This window comes from Archocentrus centrarchus, chromosome 7, assembly GCF_007364275.1.
Source record: "Archocentrus centrarchus isolate MPI-CPG fArcCen1 chromosome 7, fArcCen1, whole genome shotgun sequence".
Taxonomy (NCBI): Eukaryota; Metazoa; Chordata; class Actinopteri; order Cichliformes; family Cichlidae; genus Archocentrus; species Archocentrus centrarchus.
Window position 1 is genome coordinate 36,808,669 of NC_044352.1, and position 13,114 is coordinate 36,821,782.

General features: G+C 44.2%; 1 protein-coding gene across 1 annotated transcript in view; it reads right to left on the reverse strand.

The window, feature by feature from the left end:
• The window catches only part of vps13d (vacuolar protein sorting 13 homolog D), an 81,863-nt gene that overhangs the window by 53,508 nt on the left and 15,241 nt on the right, over positions 1 to 13,114 (reverse strand). The window contains 18 exon segments of the mRNA XM_030733006.1: positions 327 to 474; positions 1,600 to 1,824; positions 2,855 to 3,035; positions 3,119 to 3,245; positions 3,357 to 3,447; positions 4,572 to 4,661; positions 4,663 to 5,625; positions 6,606 to 6,757; positions 6,844 to 9,135; positions 9,230 to 9,362; positions 9,456 to 9,586; positions 9,793 to 9,972; positions 10,318 to 10,372; positions 10,491 to 10,621; positions 11,114 to 11,296; positions 11,445 to 11,631; positions 11,846 to 11,947; positions 12,466 to 12,634. Coding sequence (XP_030588866.1) covers positions 327 to 474; positions 1,600 to 1,824; positions 2,855 to 3,035; positions 3,119 to 3,245; positions 3,357 to 3,447; positions 4,572 to 4,661; positions 4,663 to 5,625; positions 6,606 to 6,757; positions 6,844 to 9,135; positions 9,230 to 9,362; positions 9,456 to 9,586; positions 9,793 to 9,972; positions 10,318 to 10,372; positions 10,491 to 10,621; positions 11,114 to 11,296; positions 11,445 to 11,631; positions 11,846 to 11,947; positions 12,466 to 12,634 — 5,540 coding nt within the window.

Consider the following 13,114-nt stretch of genomic DNA (forward strand, 5'->3'; position numbering starts at 1 on the left):
GAACTGAAGCAAAACCTCCACATGTACAAAACCTCTACAGTGTGAGAGACTGATACACAAAACAGCTGCTTCAGGGTATTATCAATTATCTGATGTCGTCAGTTTCACACTCTTTCTGCATTTTGGTTTTTGCTGTTAAAGAAATAATGATGAGGTGTAATTTGTTATGTGTTCCTCATCTGAGGTGGTATTTACCTGTAAGATCATTTCTTATTCTATCCTCATGTGTAAAGCCTTCAAACTGGCAGGTGTTTGTTTTCCTATGACTGTACAGGGCAGTGCTGTTTGTCTTTATTTTCTCTCTAAAACTGAGCAGAGGCGCTGACCTAAACTGTGAGGGTCGTCCTTCTCGGGCGTCCTCTCTGCGTCTGCGGTCTGTGGCCTGCCAGGGTCGAAGCCTGTGGACGAACTGCAGGTGGAGACTCGAGGCTTGTCCTGCTCACCGCTCCTCCCTGCTGCGCTCTGGACACGCTCCTTTGAAAAAGAAAGGAAGAAAGCTGCACAGCTGATCACAGAGTCTATTTAAAAATATGATTTTTACAGGCACAACAAAACAAGGTTTTTAAACGCCATGTAACAAAAACACACATAAACTGGATATGAATCTAATATATTCATTTTCCATGTTCACTAAAGGTCATTTTCAACTTTTCCATCAGCAGAGGACGCAGCAGCAAAAAGAGTACAGGTTATAATTCAGACAGATGGTGGGGTAATAATGTTATTGTTAATGTTAATGTGTAGCTTTGTTTTGTCAGTGTATGATTCAACAATAACTACAGCCAGCTTTATAAGGCAGATGAGGATGGAATACATGGGAGCCACATGTGGCTGTTATCATCATCTCTCTGCTTTATTTTACGTCATCATCCAGATGTTTATGGTTGGAAAACTTCATTTAGAATGAAAATGGAAAGGTTCTGTAAAAGCAGCACCTTTCCACACCAAAAGCACTCCACGGTACCTTGTAGTGGGACGGATCCCTGTATGAATTGGGAAGATTTTTGGAAGATTAGTCTACGTGACTGCTTTTCATTGGTCTGGCCGATGACGTGCACATGATTATCACAGCTGGCTCAAAGTGTACCTGTACACACCATCACTGTGGTAAAACTAAGGATTCATGTATACGGTGCAGACTAAGTCATGACGAGGAGTTTCAGGCTGAAGTCTGAATCCTGTGATTAACCTGTTGGTTTGTTTAGTGTGTAAGAGTCCACCTCCTTATACTCCCTCAATAAAAACCCTCAACTTGTGATTCTTTTTTGGTCTGTTCACAAAAGCAGGAATGTCCGTTCTGCAGGTATCAACGTTTCTGTGTTCAGACGCTGTGATGGGTTCTGAATGAGCCATAACAACACGTGCTGCACTTTACACGAATGAACTGAGACAGTCATTAGTTAAAACATCAGGCAGCATTATATTCACTGAGCATTTCACACCATAATAATACAATACTTACTACAGTCAGTGTTAGTGTGGGAAGTGGATTTTTTGAAAGTACAATTAAATATACAGATTAGTAAATCAGAAAAAAGAGGATGCAGAGTGGGTTCAGGGATCACTGCATGCATGGAGGAAACAAGAAGCATGACTCACCAGAGAAGGGAAAAAGGCATGTGCCATGGTCAGTTTCTCTACCTTGTCTCGGAGGGAGAAAGTCCCAGGCACCCCGGCTGGCAGGAAGCAGTTCTTGACCCTCAGCTGGCCAAGGTTGGCCACAATGAGCCTCGGGGACCAGGAGCTTTCTGGGATGAGAATAACCGGGGCACCGGCCTCAATGTCCAGCAGCACCCTGGACGCCCTCTGAGGCTGATCACGCACCTTTAGAAAGGAATGAACAATCTGTAACACATGTAGTGACCCGTTTGGAGTAAGCATGACTGATCACAAGATGCGATCTTAACCCATACGGGGTCGTTTTGACTGTTGGGCTTTCTCTGTATTATCGTCGGGTCTTTACAATATAAAGCATCTTGAAGCGACTGCTGTTGTGATTTGGTGCTACATAAATAAGACTGAATTGATAATGACTGAATGCACTGGTAGCTAAAAAAGTAAGTGAACCCCTGAGCTCACAGTTACTTGGAGTCATTTAAATCAAAGGGTTGAGGTTGAAGTGTGTCATGTAGTGGTACCCCTCCAATAACAACAACAGAAAGGGATGCAAAGTCTGGTTACTGAACCTTCACAGAAGAAACATTTTAGTAAAGGCTGAAGAGGTCCATTAGGTCCATAAGTCTGTGGACAATGACTCTGTGCATCACCACAGTGGATTTAAAATCAATCAAGACTTTCAGCTTTAATTCAATGGATCTGAAGTTCTCAGAGAAAACCAAACTGTAGCAGCGGCTACAATCTGATACATGCTTACAAAGAAGCAAAGCTTCTTCTCACCAACACTAAAAGGTCTGGAAGACCACAGAGGAAACCTAAAGTGGATGATTGCAGAATTCCTTCCTTCGTTAGGAGAAACTCCGTCACATCTAACTAGAACAGTGTCAAGGATTAAATCCAGGAGGCGCCTTCATGAATGGAAATACATGAAATTCTGGGGGAAAATTCTTGGACAGATGGAACAAGATTAACTTGCAGCAGAGGCAAAAATGTGTCATCATCCACGTTGTTACACACATACAGAACACAGTGAGTTCAGCTGTTTGTGTTATTAGAGAAGTCAGTTTGTGTTTGTATCTGTGACTTAGATAAAAACTGAACCAGAATTCATTTGGAAATTTTGGTTTTTGCAAATATTTGATCAACATTTTTTTGCAAATGTAACTAAGACATGGACATCATCTGATGCTTTCTATAATGTGATTCCATAATCACAGCCCCAGCAGGCAACACTCACAAGTTGGCCCTCCACTGCAGCCCGCTGCCTGCCCAGAACGTCCTGCAGCTGAGTGAAGTGTTGGATGAAGGCCACCACCTCGGCCTGAAAGCGCTGGGTGTGGACGTACTGCACCGAGGCCATCTGCAAACACACCTTGATGTCACATTCCCGCTCCAGGTAAGGATCAGGCCGGCCGTACCTGAAGGGAACAAAGCACAAAGGTGACTACAAACAGCCTGATCTTTTTCATTCCTTTGTTGCTGCACGGTTTGTGATACATACTTAAGAATGTTGAAGATAAGTGCCTCCCCTCCTTGTGTGGTGAAACGCTCTCTATAGAGGTCACCGTGTGGGGTCAGGTCACTCAGGGACAAACTTCCTAGAGTGCCTTGTAAGCTCATGTCACCATCTGAAATATCAGACAAAATGTAACAACAATAAACACGCAATGATTTTAGTCACAGTGATAAGATAAAGAAAAATAATCAGGCAAAGTGAATTTAAAGCCTCTCATACACACCAAGCATTTCCAGATGAGCAGATAATTTGGACACACTAGCTCTGGCAAGCTCATTGAGTTTCTTGTTCAGTACAAGAGACAGAGAATGAACCTATGAATGGAAACATGGACATGGTTTAGCAAGAAAGAATTCACTTCACAACTGCTACTTTACACACACCAGCCACTTTCTCAGGTGCACCTTGTCAGTAGTGGGGTGGACCCCGTTTTGTCTTCAGAACTGCTTTAATTCTGTTTGGTGTTGCAAACACTCCTCAGAGATTTTGCTCCATTCTGACATCACGCAGTTGCTGCAAATTTGTGTGGTCTTCTGCTGCTGGTGCCCATCTTCTTCAAGGTTCAACGTGCTGTGCATTCAGAGATGCTCTTCTGCATACCTCGGTTGTAACAAGTATTTCCTTGAGTTACTGCTGCCTTCCTGTCAGCTTGAAGCAGCCTGGCCATTCTCCTCTGGCATCAAAAAGGCATTTTCAGCCAGAGAGCTGGCATCACTGGTTATCTTCTCTTTTTGAACCACTCTGTCAAACTTAGAGATGGTTGTGAGGGAGAATCTCAGCAGATCAGCCGTTTCAGTTCAGTCCATCTGGCACCAACAACCAGGCCATGTTCAAAGTCACTTCAATCACATTTCCTCCTCATTCTGATGCTTGGTTTGAAATTCAGCAGGTGCTCTTAACCATGTCTACATGCCTAAATGCACTGACACGCATTAACAAGAAGCAGAACAGGTGTACCTAATAAACTGGCTGGTGAGTGCACATAGTATTACCATCCAATAATCAGCTGAAAATGGTGTAGAATGGCTACAAAGTAAAACATCTGTGGAAACTCTGATTTGATAAATTACCATTTTTCAATTCTCAAACAGCAGATATGTGCTTTTATTTAACAATCTACTGAAAGTCTTTGGCTCAAAGATCCGTCTGCTGGTGACGCAGGAGAAAGGGAGGGAGGCCCTTCAGCTTTATTTCAAGAGTTTGACAAAACGAGCAACAAAACAATAACTGTTCAGGAATTTAAGCCATTGATTTTGACACTAAATTTTCACAGGCACCAAACTAATTATACAAACCCGCAGAATTAGAAATCAGTCGAGCGCTGACTGAAGTGTGGAAACAGTCAGGTGACTGACTTGGCCATTTAAGAACTCATGGTGAAGAAATTAGCTCTGGCTCTGGATTCAGCATATGGCTGATACGTTTTAGTATGACCTACCTTCATGTCAACTCTGGTGTTGACACGCTCTGTTGTGTCCTCCTCGCTGCTGTCTGGCTCGTACAGAGGGTGTCCTGGCACAGGTTGGGGGTGTCACAGGCACCTTCAGTCCATGATTATTGGCTGTGGAGCCAATCCCAAAAAAGTCCAGAATAACCACCCAGGTCTGCAGCGTGATCAAAATGTCCAAGCAGTTAAAGTCAACATCCACACTTCGTCCCACGCTCCCATAACGTGTTTTGAACTCTGGGTGGTTCTGGTCGACCAGCAGCACACTGATGTGAACTAATGAGTCGTCAAAATCGGGGGCCGAGTGAGGACAGGGTGTATGGTGGTTAGGAGAAGGAGGGGGAGTGCTGGGACAGTCAGGATCCCTTTTGGATTTGCGACTGCTAGATGAAGGATTGCTGGGATGCCTCTGGTAGAGCTGGAACACGTTCTGAGCCTCTTCCATGTGTGCAGGCAGTGACCTAGGCATATCTGGGTACAGAGCATTTGATGCTGATGGACAGCTTTGAGAAAGGTACTCCTTTGGACTAAATGTGGAGGGCTTGGGAGCTCCGCGAGACACCATCAAATGTTTGTACTTAGACTCGGGATTCTGCTCCAGGAGGTCTTCCATGAGCAGTGAACGTAGAGCCAGCTGGATTTCCAGTAAATGAGGGTGATCCTTGGTAAAGTCTCCCTCCAAATCTTGGAAGCGCAGACTGACTAAGCCCTGGGAGCCCTGTGTTAGATCAGCACTGAGCTGGACCTGCAATTCTGCCACATGTAAGGTGACTTTTAGCTGTGTGAAGGACACAGAGTCAGCTGCAGGTTTGTTTGACTGCAGAGCCAAAGGGGAGGACAGTGATGTGTGAGAGAAGCTGATATGGGGAGGGTCCCTTGCAAACAGTCCTCCCTGGGGGTCTGGAAAGCGGTGAGGTTTGGTGCTGGAAGGCGTTGGTGGTGGGGGGGTGGGCGGCTGGCTCGGTGTGACACGTTGCTCTTCGATCAGGGACAAATTGTCCAGAGTCTGGAGGACTTGTTCATACACAGGCTTGCACAGGAAAACCTGTTACAAATGTCAAATGTTAAAGCAATTAATAATCCAGCAGATAACACAAAAAAGTTTCATACAGCTGTTGCACGTTACGCCTGACTGAGCATCGTTAAGTTGACACAATGAGAAGTAGCTGCATCTAAGAAAGCAGAGTCTGGGAATTTCATTTATTTTTAACTCCATCTTTAAAAGGTTTGTTTTACACACAAGTGTTACTTCCTAAGTTTTCAGCAGTATATTTTAGGAAGAAGAGTCCTCTTTTGTTAACATTTCCTCTCCGTTTCCATCTCCACCTCTGACAAAAATCAAGATAATGCAGAAAACTGCAGTTCCTCGAGTGGCCACTTGGGGCTTTAAAAGCAAGTGAATCCCCACAGACGTCCATTTTAAAATGGCCAACTTTACAGCATACAGAAGCATGTTATGAAAACAGTGTTGGTCTCTGTGTATAGTTTCTTTTTTTATTAAAAGCTGAACTTTTATAACTCATCTGTTTGGGTAATCAGGTGTGAACTGGACCTTTAGACCAACATTTCTGGTGTTGATGCCTTTTAAGCACATATATAACCTGCTGTGTGGTGCAGACGAGCACAGAAACCAACGGCTAACATCGAGGCATCATGTACATTTGTTTAGATCTCATATATTATTATTGAATAGAATACCATCAGTTTCTTTGTTACTATGGTTAATGTAACACAGGTCTGGTGGGAGCGGTGCTCTTCACTGACAGTAGTTTAACAGTGATGTTAAAGCAGAGGTTTGGGCAGCATTTGTGTTCTAAAGTAAAAGTGAGTGCAGCAGCACGCCCGGCTCTGTTGTAGTACCGATGACATAACTGCTGTGCTTTCATAAATACACTCTGTGAGCTGTGAAGGTAAAAATCACCACACATCTATATTTTAAACAAAAACCGCTCCTTCTTTGTTCAACGGTCACTTTATGAATAGAGGCTTACATTCAGACTGGATGTGCAGTTATGGTATATATACCTTAACAGGATTGACAAATTTGCCCTCAATTCTCAGCAGCCCGGTGCTCCTGTAGGCTTCCTCTGTGGTGAGGAGGGTCAGCTGAGCGTCTCGGTCAGCAGGAACTTTCTCCAGTGTGAACTGTATAGTGGTGTCTTTCAGTATGTGGAAAGCTGATCAAAGAAATGAGTTATATGAACAGTGAGCGGAGAATCTGGCACATGAAACAGAACTATCCTACAAATGTTAACATGCTCACCTTTTCCCCCGTTGAGGGATTCAAAGAAGTCGTGACGTGTGAACTGTGGTCCGTCCTGACTGACGCTCCAGTTGCAGGATGGTGACGTGCTGCCAGCTTTATCCCCCCTGGCTAACCTCTTCACAACCAAATTACTCATGTTGAGTGAATAGAGGCATATGTCCTTCACCAACACCTGCAACCTCTCTCCTTCGGAGTCTTGCCCAGTAACAAAATTTTGTATTGTTATGCTTCCCAGGTGACCAACCAACAGTTCAGCGTGACCCGGTTTTCGGGGAATGGACACAACTGGCGATTCGATGCTGATGTTTAGAGTCAGCTTTACTAAGAACGTATCTAAAGTGGATTCAGGTTTATCCATGGGAACATCCTCCTCATCTTCAAATGGATAAGCCCAGCTCTGACTCAAAGTTCGAATTTTCCGTGATGGCGTCTCAAAGAGTGAAACCATCCCACTATACTCTGCTGTTTTGGTGGCTAGAACTGTTGACACTTTCGTGGCAGCTCTTTTCAACATGGAGCGGAAATTGTCTTCTACTTCATTGGCCGACAGACTGAGTTCCTTCAAGAACTTAGCTGAGTGGTTGTAGTGCAATGATGCCATTTGAAGGTTCAAAGAACACTCCCCTTGGGATTTCTCCATAAGGCGGAAATTTAAAGCTTCTGCAGGAGAACCTCCTCCTGTGTCAGAGAGGAATGTTAATCCATCAAGATTCGAAGAGCTGTCTTCAACACTGCCAATGCTGACTACAAACTGGCTTCGGCCTCCTTCCTGGGTCAGGTCCACCAGCTGCATGCATCCCAGTGAACCATTAATGTCCAACCGGCTGCCCATGGACACATTGACCTTGGTACCAGTAATGCTGGCAGTGGCAATCTTCAAACCTTTCTTCTCAGTACCCAGAACGGTACCCGTGGACACAGTACGGAGGAGAAGCAGGTTGAGGCGATGGATCTCCACAGTCAGTTCTTTGTTCTGATCATAGGTGGCCTGATATATCCCATCCTCTTCCTCACCACAATCCTGTGCTGTATGTTGTTGTGCTTTATCTTGTTGCACTAATGAAGACCAGGTACATTCTTCTTTGGGGAAAGACTTCTGCAGGAACTTGAGCAGCTCCACCATAGTCTCAGGGTTGAGAATGATGTCCAAGTTATTGACCTGCATGCTTGTAACCTGAAGGGAGCTGTCCAAATTCATGGATGGGCAGTCTGAGCTCACAAACTGGTACTCAAGCTTAATCAGGGCTTCTTGGTCTTTGAAAAAAGAACTGAACGGGGAGAGTCCATCTGAGGGCAGGTGAGACGAATACTCAGCGTAGCTGCGCTGATGCTCAGGAGACCTTCCATCAGCTGAAACAGGAGATGATGGCTGGCTTTCTCTTAGGCTGCCTGTGGGTATGTCAAAACTGAGATGCTTATGAGAAGCCACGAGGAGGTCAAAGTCTGATCCGTACGTCTGCAGGGTGTCCACCAGCAGCAGCCCATGGACAGTTAGAGCAACTTCAGCATCATACGGCCGCTTGACAAAATGAGCATTTGTGCCAAACACTTTGAGAACAGATATGTACCGCCCATCGCTCTCTATGCCAAGCTGCATGTAGTTAATGTTGAATTCAGCTAACAGTAGACGGGATTCGACCAGGACTTCACGTGTATGCTGCTCCAATGTCATTACGCTCTGGGTCAGATTCTTGGCTGAACCGTGCAGCTTCCAGGAGCTGTCCTCTCTTTGAAATATCTTGTCATGGCGGAGAGTAAGAGGATCAGGAGGCCTGATAGTCTGACCTTTCTCTTGGCCTCTGTTCCCTTCACTCACAGCTGGACTGTTTAGCCTAGCCAGACAGCTCCTAAGAGCAGTCATCTTCTCTAGGTTGATATGGACCTTGAGGTCTGGTAGGGTTCCTGACAGCACAGCTCCAGGCAGCTGGGGGTCAGATGTGTAGCGGAGTCTTTGCTCAAGCTGCAGCAGCACATTAAACTTCTCCACCACGTGTGTAGGCCCTACCTCACTCTCTTGAAGATGTTTCCAGTTGTCCTTATAGCGACCGACCATTATCTGCAGGTCCTTAAAGGACAAGGAGTATTTTTCATAAAGCTTTTGTCTGTAGGGCTGAGTACTTTCCGGGGATCTGAGGCTCGGAAGCTCAGGATTTTTCAGCGGTGCTTTCGAAGGCAAATCGAGCTCAGGCGGTGGAGATTCTGGTGGGGTTGCAAGTGGAGTCTGATACTCATCATCACTCATGTCTTCTCTTTCTGGTTGAGCAGCTTTTGAGTTGGACTTTGTGTCATCTTGAGAAAAAGAACAATAGCAGGGTTCCGTTAAACATCCCACCGGGGAAACGAATGAAGGCACTGCGGCACATAAGCACAACTGTTGGTTTACCTTGAGAGTTTGTCAGCAAGATCCTGCCTAAATCAACAACAACGAGCATTGGGTCGCCTGACTGGAAGTCATCAGGAAAAATCACCTGGGGTGCAGAGATGTCCAATTTCATGGTCCAGCGCTTACTGTTTTCCTACAAAGCAAGCACATCAGTAGGAATCAGGAGGATTTAATCATAATGTAACTATCAGTTATTTCACTCCACCATTCAGAAAATCTCTCTTACAATAAACTCTCCCACAAGCAGCTGATCGATGGTTTGTCGGATTTCTGCCTTGGTCTGCATTTTCAGCTTGTTGTACTGCCTCCTTGCAGCCTCTGCCACTCTCAGCTCCAGTTCTGACTGATACCCAAAACCTGGGGATCAAAAATATATGTTTAAAGAACAATAATCTACCGTTATTCAAAAACACCAGGCTAAAGTAATGCTAACATCTTTAAAAAAAAGAGGGGTTTTTGTAAACAGCCTCCATTCAGTCAACTCTGTATATAATAATCACATCACACATGCAGGAAGTACTAGAGAGGAAGAACAGGTAAAAATCCACCTCAAACACACTGACCTGAGGTGTGAACTCTTCCCTTATAAAAGAACTCGGTCACTTCTTTTATAGCCTGCGGGTTGTAGATGATGTTCAGTGGACTGGTGTTTACTTCCAGTCTTCTCTCAAACTTACACCTCACAGGGTTACGCTCATAAATCATTTCAAACACTGGGCATGGCGAGCACTCCGCACTGCATCCTGACACAACACAGCAAACATCAACGTGAACAAGTCTGTTTATTGAGAAAACAAACAATTCAGTGAAATCCGGTACTATGCCAGTCAAAACCCAATGATTCCTATAGCCATACTGTACAGTACTGCTCCATACCTGGGCTGTCAGACTGCATCAGAGCCACTATGACAGTGGAGGCGTTTTATGTTGAGTAAACCATCGACAGCCTAAACTTAGAAAATCCTCTCAACACTTTGTGCAGAATTCCATAACGACCCAAATACAGTACCAAAATACTGCAGTTCCAGCCAATTATACACTATATAGACCTTACTTAACTATAATTGATTATCAAACAGAAACCTTACCGGGAGTACTGCTGGACTGGCTCGATGACTGGTTAATAGCAACAACAACTTTGCCCTATAAAATGTAACAGCTGTTAGAAAAATACAACATACAGCAAAGTATAATACAAATATAAGATGCTTAATGTCTTCATGTTTTGAACTCCCCTCCCTGCTCTGCTATCACTGCTTACCGTTTTGGGAGACACCAAGACAGGAAAGATGGTGCCCTGAGTGGTCAAATCTCGGAGGAACAAACTGCCCAGCTTCACAGACAATAAGGAGGACTCTGAGCGAGGGAGAGACTCCACCATCACCTTCACCCCTGAGGAAAGGGTTACAGTCATTTGGACTTTGACAGAAGTGCTATGAGTTTATTTTGATAACCGCATCACTCTGTGGAAGATGAAACCTGTAATGGATTCATTTATTATTGGAAATAAGCTGTGAATAAATAATTAAATTGCAAAAATGCCACAGTTCATCAGAGCCACTGTATCCATTTACTGTGGAGGTCAAAGGTTAAGATTTGTCTTTGAATTTCTAGCCCATCTGTATTCTGTTGCTGGGGAGGCCGTCACCACTGTTAATGGTCAACAATATTAGAAATATGGCACGTAAAGCAAGTGAATTTACTTTAAAGCTTGTTTACACGTTAATCTTTTCAAACGTATGAAAACATCTGGCCACCGTTTTTACTCTCATTCTTCTTTTTATAAATGTCCCCTTTATAAATGTTCCTCTAACACACCTTTACGTTCAGCGAGTCTCTTCTGTCTCCCAATGTCTACATAAACATTTCACTGCTTCGTTGTACCTGAGAATTCCAGCTGAATGACTCCGCTCTCGTGCAGCGTCTCCCCCCTCTTGTCCTGGTGGAAGAGCGTGACTCCGCCCTTCTCTAGTAAGAACTCCATCCGGGCAAACAGATGATCTCGCCGTGTGAAAGTATTTAAAGTATGAGAGTCCTCCAAGGGATCGAACAAGTCCTCTGTTTCTGCTGAAAAAATAATTAAATCATCAAGAAGTCAGAATCTTTTAAAGAAATTTATACTATACCAGAATATTTCATTATGCCAACTAGTGCTGGAACAGGTGAAAGACAGATGTTAGATTGTATGCAGCTGGCATAGGACTGTCTCTCTCACCTAGAATATTCCAGGAGGACGGACTTTCTAGGAGTTCTTGTGGTCTATCTGGGTCCTGAGAATCTCCATACCAGCCTCCCCAGCCCGGGAACCATGACTGTAGGTACTGGATCATCCCTGAGCTCTCGCTCTTTGGAACAGATGTGGATAAACACGGCTGGGGCTCACTGCTGGGCTCACGTGCATTCTGAATGAAGAGACACGGAAAGAATAATCTGTGGAAGTCTGACAAAGATCAGTGAAAGCCTGAGGAGCAATCGCTGTGCTTCCTGCAAGCAGTTGCATGGGATGTAAACTCTCCTTTGATAACACAGTGTCTTAAAGGCATTTCCCTAAGGCTGGGAAATGGCACAAAGACCAATAATGTGTTAGAATTTTGGGTTTTCTGCACCTGAGCGTACCTCTGCGATTACTTCCTGCTTTCGAAACCAGTCGTGGACAATTTCTCTGAGAATCTGCAGCTCTTCAAACGTCTGCTCCTCCTCAACCCGCTCCAGCTCACTCTGGATGAAAAAGTCCAGGGATGTGTTTTCTTATAGTTAGTTTTATAAATGTCTTTCAAAGAATACAACCATGTATCTTAACTGGTGTCCTATTCATGCACTTGGACAAACAACATGAGAGGATTGATGAGGTTAGTGTGTGGTGTGTTATGCTTCTGCAAAACAGGGAGCATACATGTGGAAACAAATCCTACAAGTTCACACAGACTTCATGCTGTCATTGTTCAGCTAAGCAGGGTTTCCTCCAAACATATTTTTCTTGTCTACAGTCAAGTGTACGGATGTGGGGAACACAGGTATCTTTTAAAAATGCTCAGAAAGTGCAGGAGGAAAAGCTTAGAAACCACTTCTGTGCACTCTAATCAGACTGCTGTGAATTAAACGTATATAAGGACACCATAACATCAATATCTGGCAGTTTTTATTAAGAATATTTGTATGTTTTTTTATTTATATTAGCAATATGTTACACTAAATGATCAAATGTCTGTCATTCATTTGGTCTTTGACAGAAGTACCTCTTCCTGAGGGCTCAGTGGAACTCCTTTGAGCCTTCTGAAGTAGAGGCTGGTGTAGGTTTGGGTGTCTCGGGCCCGCTGCAGGGCAAACTCCCAGCTGCCTCGCCGCCGCTGCTCTCTTATCTCACTCAGGTTGGCTTGGATGGCAAACATCCACCACTGCTGGCAGCTGCATGAAGGGTTTATTAAACAACATATGAGTATTAAAAAGCAGTGCGGCATATTATTAGGGCTACTGGTAAAGGATAAAACTACACTGTTTAAGAGACTGATTCAGTTCTTTGTTTCTGAAAGAATTTGCAGATGCAAGAATTCCAGCACTAAAGGTGCAGTCAGTCATTTTTCTGAGGTTATTTAATAGAAAAAAGAATGTTGTACTCATAAATATACATTGATTAGAGTGCAACTGCATCTTCCAACAAACTGATGCATTCTCATAAATTTAGTCGATTAAAAATGCACAGCAGCAGGCGCCGGTCTGTGGAAGCTGCCATGTTGCCCGCCATCTTGGCCAAGATGGAATTTGCAGTTCTACCTAATTGCGTTTGATGTATGCAGCTAGAGACTGCCGCATATGCAGTACACCAAAGGCGAAGGAGAAGAGAACTTGCAGGCATTTGCATGCCAAGGAGGCAAATTATAATTCATG